This window comes from Amblyomma maculatum, chromosome 2 (genome assembly GCF_055883805.1).
Source record: "Amblyomma maculatum isolate TAMU_Amacu chromosome 2, ASM5588380v1, whole genome shotgun sequence".
In the NCBI taxonomy this organism is placed as follows: domain Eukaryota; kingdom Metazoa; phylum Arthropoda; class Arachnida; order Ixodida; family Ixodidae; genus Amblyomma; species Amblyomma maculatum.
In genome coordinates this window covers 91,838,312-91,845,989 of record NC_139345.1, presented here as the reverse complement: position 1 = coordinate 91,845,989, position 7,678 = coordinate 91,838,312, and the positions used below count along the sequence as shown (strand labels likewise).

At 44.6% G+C, this 7,678-nt stretch overlaps 1 protein-coding gene across 1 annotated transcript; it reads left to right on the top strand.

Moving 5' to 3' along the window:
- Positions 1–401: 401 nt before the first annotated feature.
- Positions 402–6,975, top strand: LOC146199264 (putative G-protein coupled receptor 150). The gene is made up of 2 exons (XM_084592743.1): positions 402–1,333; positions 6,506–6,975. The coding sequence occupies exons 1-2, from the start codon at positions 551–553 to the stop codon at positions 6,899–6,901; spliced, it is 1,179 nt and encodes a 392-aa protein (XP_084448869.1). The 5' UTR covers positions 402–550; the 3' UTR covers positions 6,902–6,975.
- The last annotated feature ends 703 nt before the right edge of the window (positions 6,976–7,678 follow it).

Sequence of the window (7,678 nt, the reverse complement as noted above, 5' to 3'; positions counted from 1 at the left end):
AATTGAAGAAAGGTTATTTATATATGTAAAAACAGATTTTGAAAACAAAATAAACTCTATCTCACACTCCAGCAACTCAGCTGAGTGCAACATAATTTCACCAAAGTTAATTTCCATAAAGATATCTTTCCTTCACTCTAATATTAATGGCAAGTATTCTATCGGAAGAAACTTTTCTTACATCGGTAAATATGTTTTTCAGGAAAAATAATGACGCTAATTCACAGCTGAAAAAATCACATCGCCAAGAGACTTTCTATAAAACCATGGAAGTAAAAGATGTGGAGGCGAACTAGAAACTGAAACCCATCACTTCTTTACTGGCTTTTTCTTTTGCAGGGCTTCCTTTGGAGCACGATACATGGCTGGTGGAAACGTTACTTAGGCAATTGTGAGTTCTTACGTCCTCATTTAATTCATCGAGCGAAGCGGAACAGAGTGGTCGAACTACTATCGTGAACCTTATTGCGATTGAATTCCTTCACTCCAAGTATTTTTGTCAAACACACGAGAACATGAAGCTTAGGAGACCAGTCGCACCTCTGAAAATATGACTGCCTCGCACAGAGAGTCTGATGGGATGGAAGATTCTTTCAGAAACACCTCCTGCTCCTTGACCAGCTATGGAAACATCACTGACATTGCTACTAATGGCCCGGGGAGCATCCTGGGGCCTCGCTACCACAGGAGAGTTCGCATCGCCATCATTATTATCATGATAATAGCCTCAATCAGTGGCAATGCTGTCGTCTGCTGGAGGCTTCTTTTCAGTCGACGTCACAAGCGCGTGTCTAAGGCAAGGGTGTTGTTCCTTAATTTGGCTATAGCGGACCTGCTTGTGGCCTGCATCACGATGACGTCACAAGTGGTGTGGGAGGTCATGGGTAGGGCGTGGGTCGCCGGTGATGCCTTCTGTCGTTTCTTCAAGTTCCTGCAGACATTCGCTTTGGTCTCATCTACCTATATGCTGGTTACCATCGCGGTCGACAGGCACATCGCCGTTGCCACTCCACTGGCACCAAGCCCGGACCCTTGGAAATTAGCTGCCCTAACTTGGCTCGCTTCATGTATGCCCTCTCTGCCGAACGTGTATGTGTTCCACAGCGTTGAAGTGACACCTGGCAAGTGCTTCTGTGCGTCTATCTTCTATGAACGAAGCACGCCTCTGTACCATCGGCAGATCTACATGGGCTTCGTGTTCTTCATGGTGTTTCTGGCTCCCCTCATGCTGCTTGTGACGTTCTACACTGGAATCCTTTGGGCCATCTGGAAGCACAGCTCCAGGAGCGGAAAAATGGGACAGCAAACTATTTCTTCTCTTCCCCGAGCCAAGGTGAGACTAATTTCAAATGTTTCCAAGGTGATATGCGCAACCTGTCGCTTTGGTGCGAAAAGCACTAAAGAGAGCCTAGGGCTCAGAAACTATGTACTTTCAAGACATACATTTAAAAACTTTGATTTACTTGTGCACTGGCATATATTTCAATATGAGCAAGAATAATGATGTAGCGGTTGTTGAGCTACAAACACTGAGTATGTTTAAACTCGAAGGGAGTTACCTTGAACACAGACCAGAGTTTTTATAATTTCAGTGCTATTTTTTTGGTTCTCCATCTTGACTAAAATGATGAAAATTAGCATATAGGCTTTTATTTTTCCGTCCTTAATAACAGATACGCGTATATAAAATATTGTCTCACACACCACAAAAAATGCCCAGGTAGAACCATGTCTATGCACGCAATAATAACAAATATATGTATATACGAGCATACGTTCAACACATTATTTCATAAGGAATGTTGCTTACGAAGGTATAATCTGTAGTAAAATATTGACACGGAGAAATAACAGGGAGTTGTAGCATGATATCTTGTTTAAATTCGTTCGAATGGCCATTTTTTATCCGGTCGCGTTTTCATGGAGGCTGTACATGTATATCTGGCAATCCGCTCGCTACGCTGTATAAAAAAAAAATACAGATGCTATGTTTAATGCGATGCCGTTCCGCTGCAAACCCTCTCTCTAGGAACAAAATGCCAAGACGAGAAAACTTAATGCGCCAATGGCTCTTAGCGCTGCGCATAGCGAGTAAACCTAGGCGAATCCGTAGTGAAGCGGACGGCTAGCGCTCCGCCTAGAGCCACAGTGTTCCACTCCGCAAAAGCAAGAGGCAGGGTACCGCTAAGGGCAAATAGAACAAAGGCTAGCGAAATGCTGCCACCTGCGTTTTTTTTTTCAGCCCGAAAGAAAATTAACCCATTTCACTGCTACCAGCCACTCAGTTTGCTTATGGAGTCAACAGCCATGCGCATAGTAAATGCGCACTGCGCACTGCGCACAAATGCGCACTGCGCACGGCTGCGGCGAATGGTCAAACGATGGCGAGTAGAAGCGGCGACGCACATGCGCAGTAGCGCGCGGAAGCGGCGAAAGCGCAGGCGACGGAGTCAGCGGCGGCAGCTGCGACGGCAGCCCCCTGCGCCATGCATGACGTCACTCGGTTTCGCGCATACGCAAATTAGCAAATCTGGGGCTCCGGCTCACGCGAAGTGCGGTGTTGACGAGTCTAGTAAAGCTTTAAGCTTCAAAAAGTGGCTTTCGATTACAAAAAATATAGAGATTACTTCTTCGACTTCATATAGAACGTGATTTACAGGTCTGGATATCAAGAAGTGAGGATTGGGGCAGATAGAGTGGCATGATGACGATTGAGGATGGCGGGGCGAGAAAATCGGGCCCAAATACCATTTACTCTCCACTTTCAAGTGCTGAAATACGGAGGCAGTTCATCAAGGAAGCCATTTTGCGTTCCAAGCCATGCTCATCTGTCCATTTATATGCACTCTTTTCTTTATTTGTCATCATAGGGAAAAAGTATGTCATCTTTAAACTCAATTTTATTGAGCCTTACCACGTATTTCAATAAAGGAGCGGTCTTAGTCAGCTAAAAAACACCAGGTGTGAAGGCATTATTACAGGGTAGCGAGTAAAACGATTATATCATTTTGAGGAGAGAAAATATGAGCGGAAAAGCCGACACATTTTTGAAAGAGGCTTCCCTTTAAAGCGTTCATCAAAAAGTGGAAATGAAACAGGCAGCGAAGGAGCGAATGAAGAGCAGAAATATGTCTAGCTAGTAATTCATTATTGTTCTGAGGGCTTATGCAATATGTGTGACGAAAAAGATTAAAAGGAATTATCAAAAACTCCTTATGACGGGACGAAGCATCAGAAATTTACTAGAGAAAACTAATCGACAGATGCGGAAGGCAGTCCCTCCTGGTTTATGTTATACGACATGATTTAGCTTGAGCGCCTAAAATGTCGGGCTTTTTTAAGTTTGTACCAAAAATATAGCCCTCGGGGCACCAACCTAATACTTCTTTAAACATTCGTCGCACTTTTTAACTGCGGAAAAAAACAAAACCAAAACTTCCCAACTGGGCGACATGTTCGCGTTCGTCTACCTTTTACCATATTCCTAAATGAATCTTCTGCTCTTCATCAGCGCTCTATTTGCGCAATTTATTAAATCACGAGAAAGTGAAAAATACCATGGCATCCCTCCTGGTGGCAAAGATAAATCTGCATTGTAATCATAAAACATGCAAGAAGCTTCAGTCATGTCACTTGGCACATTCCTAAAGGTGTATACGCAAGATTGTCAAACCTGATGGGTCACATTTTATTGACCTTCACAAGAAAGCCTTTATCTGAAATCTGTATCTTAACCTGAAAATACTAGAAGTCTTTAGCCATCTTTAAAAACTATTTTTGCATATACACGTATTATTTTTATGGCGACCAGTTCGAAGAAGCAAGAGTCGTATGCTGCCAGAATATTGCGTGGTAGGCGCAGTTCACGTGGACAGTGTGGCTGGTTGTTGGATTGGTTAGTAAGTAGTGACTAGTAATTAGGGATTAGCGAATGAAATCAACATAGTGTAGAAGAAGCATTTTAGGAAACGTAGCGCAAAGAAGACAAGGGCAAAAAAAAAGGAAACACACACGAGTGCTTACTCACAACTGATTTTTTATTAGAAAAGCTAACAGAATATATAGGGTACAAAAAATTATCAAATACATGTAATAAAGGGGTGAAATTGAAAAGATTGACAAAAATGTGCAAAAAAGGCAAGTCTGCAAAGATACACAAAAAAAAACAGGTGAAAAAACTACTTGACCGCTGATTCAAGGTATGTAAACTCTACTTTTGTTAAGTTAATGGAAGCTTCGCTAACACACTTATCCCCTCCTTTCATGTTATGATATGCCTCTGTAATTTCTCGTGTACGTTGATTGCGCGATGTGCCAAGAACGATAGTTTTATCGAAAATGGGGCGGCATTTACACTTCGTGCAATGTTTAGGCAAATTGTCTTGTGATGTAGGGGTTAAAGAATTTCTATGTTCGAAGAGCCGGATATTCAAACAACGGCCAGTCTGCCCTATGTAATATTTTATCACAAGAAAGAGGAATTTTGTAAATTACCTGCGTTCTGCACTGTAAAAACCTAGATTTATGGTTAACATAGCAGCGATGCTCACTTTTTAACGCGTCTGCCTTTCTTCTTACCAAGGCACACACACCTGACAATTTCGTGGGGGCTGACATTACTGTGCCTACATCATACCGATTGGCGACATTCCGCAAGCCATGTGAAAAAATTTGGAGGACGCTTAAGCTTCGCCTTCAAGAGTGGAACGCGATAGCGTTATTGCACCTCGTCGAGAAAACTTATTAAACGCAAGGGTATTGGGGCATCCTCGCACCGGTACCCGCGCGGCCCGAAGTGGAGAAGCGGGTGAGCAAAGATAGTGATCTAAAGAAAGGAGAGACGCTTGATTCTACAACCCGTGAGGGTGCACGGCGAAACGTCAGGGGCGAGTGGCGCGCCACGTGTCGGGGCAGCGCCGCACATTGCGAAGAGGGCTTCTTCTGTGTTTGCCGCAAGATGGCTCTGCATGTGCGCAGAGCGGAAGAAATGTAGCGGAAACGTACTTCGCTACTCGTGTAACTGCGACTTCTGTAAGTAACATGCTCATAATTACCGATATACACCGTAGTATAACGTTCTACGGCACGTTTCTAAGGCAACATCGCATTCACTAGAAGCGCTTTTGTACCGCTTTCAAGCATCGAACTCGTGGCTGAGTGGTAGCGTCTCCGTCATACACTCCGGAGACCTTGGTTCGATTCCCACCCAGCCCACCTTGGAAGTTGCTTTTTATTTATGAAGTGCATGCCGGGATTTATCGCTCACGGCCAACGACGCCGACGACACCGGTTTTTCTGCGACACGAGCTCCTTAATGCTACCGCGTTAAAACGGTGCACGTACGGCAGAACCACTGGTTTCCTTTTAATGCTGCAACACTTAGACTTTTTCGTGTCCTTTCCATTCACCCAAAGCCGGAGTTTATCACATCTGCTACGTTTCCTTTGCGCTACGCTTCCTAAAATGCGAATGCACCAACTCGCCCAATTTAGCATTCTTGTGTAGAAGAAGCTCGTGTATGTGCCGTTGAATTTGAACACGTGCGCGTGTGTGTGCGCGTGTGTGTGCGCGTGTGTGTGTGTGTGTGTGTGTGTGTGTGTGTGTGTGTGTGTGTGTGTGTGTGTGTGTGTGTGTGTGTGTGTGTGTGTGTGTGTGTGTGCGTGCGTGCGCGCGCGCGCGCGTGTGTGTGCGTGCGTGCGTGTGTGTGTGTGTGCGTGTGTGTGTGTGTGTGTGTGTGTGTGTGTGTGTGTGTGTGTGTGTGTGTGTGTGTGTGTGTGTGTGTGTGTGTGTGTGTGTGTGTGTGTGTGTGTGTGTGTGTGTGTGTGTGTGTGTGTGTGTGTGTGTGTGTGTGTGTGTGTGTGTGTGTGTGTGTGTGTGTGTGTGTGTGTGTGTGTGTGTGTGTGTGTGTGTGATCTGCAGTTGGTTATTTTTTTAAACACGCGTGACACTGGCCGCCCCACAATTCATGAAGACAGAACGGAGTTCTAGAGCTCTGCATAAACGTGAGGCTCTGTCAAGTCTATAGGCAATTCTCATTTTGCGGGATCAAGAAGACATACTGTTTCTTGACTAATCTCCTCTACAGACGTGTACGAGACACTTTACATCTATGCTGCAGAGATAAACTAGCGTTGAATGAGCAACAGACCGAGGGTAAAGCTTAGCTCCTCCAGTTTTTCTTATTTGCCCCTATTGGAAACATAGACTACTCTTCCTAGCAAAATGTATGAGTAGGCAGAATGCAATGAAGCGGACCGTTTCATACATTCATCGATAAAAGTGTGCGAAGCTACATGGGAAGAGAACAAGAAGAAAGTACAGAAACGCTGGAGTTAAGCCGCTATCCCCACAGAACGTCATAGTTTCTCATTTTTGTCCGCAATAACTACGTAAATGTCCAGAAATCGATACAACTGTTTTCGTTCAATTTCTATAGCCATGCTGCATGTTTTCCTGTGTGGAACCAGTTCTTTTGTGTAACATTGGTTTCATGTCTTTTTCACAGGTGAAGACACTGAAAATGACAGCCGCTGTATTCGGTGCTTTCTTGGTGACCAACGTACCCTACATGGTCCAGGAGGTCATCCTTGCCTTTGGTAACCCCGGCATCCTTGATGCCAACGTGGTGGCCCTGTTCGGCGTCATATCGGCCTCCAACAGCGCCATCAACCCATACATTTTCCTCTACTTTGAGAAGAGGCAACGGAGAGGTGGACCAAGTGTTTTGGACTCCCTTCTCAAGCCACTTGGCTGTTTCGGGAGAAGGTTTGCGAACCCCGAAGAAAGAAAGGACCAAAAGGAAACGGCGATAATGACTGTGAATTTCTCGAATCGTCAGTCGCGCACTGTGACTGTGGTGAATTATGACACCTGTACATATTCGGAAAGGACCCAGCTGTGATCTCATGGTGCGTAAATTGAACTTGAAGACGGCTGCAACAGGAAGAGATTTCCGGTGTATCTTAGAACTTTTTTTTTTTTTTGCTGCGGCCATATATTGCTTTTGAAGCAGAATATTTTAAAGAGCCTACATATCGGACTGCGCCAAGGCATGATGGTTTTTCCGTTTAGCTAAATAGGTGAAGTCCTCGCGAATGGTCAATTTAACTGTCAGACCTTACAGGGGGACCCTTTTAACGTTTAAGAGGTATGAGAGATACGCCTATGGGGTCCGTGCAGCTGGATTGTGCAGCAAATCGCACATCACAATAATTTAATATATACAAAACATTAGGCTAATATTTGTTTATACATAACTAATAAACTAATTTATTCCTAATTTTATCGGGCGATGTTGCCACACAAAGATGAAAGCCGTCAAAATTATTGGAGAGTTACATATTTTGATTTTCTTAATAGGGAATGTAGTCCGAAATATGGAACATCCGACATACCCATCTGAATGATCATTCACTTTGCTTTCCAATATTGCATATTTTCGAAATGCCACCACTCGAATTACCCGCCGGGGTGGTGCAGTAATTACGGCGTCGACTACTGTGCCCAAGGACGCGGGATCGCATCCCGGCCTCAGCGACAGCTTTTTGATGGAGGCGAAAAGCAAGGTGCCCGTGTGCTGTGCGATGCCAGTGCACGTTAAAGAACCTCAGGTGGTCGAACATTTCGGAATCCTCCACTACGGCGTCTCTCATAGCCTGAGTCGCTTTGGGACGTTAAA

Excerpts from the sequence above, each read along its gene's own strand:
- LOC146199264 (XM_084592743.1), top strand. The coding sequence starts at position 551 with ATGACTGCCTCGCACAGAGAGTCTGATGGGATGGAAGATTCTTTCAGA. Across the intron at positions 1,334-6,505 it reads CTTCTCTTCCCCGAGCCAAG|GTGAAGACACTGAAAATGAC; the intron begins GTGAGACTAATT and ends TCTTTTTCACAG.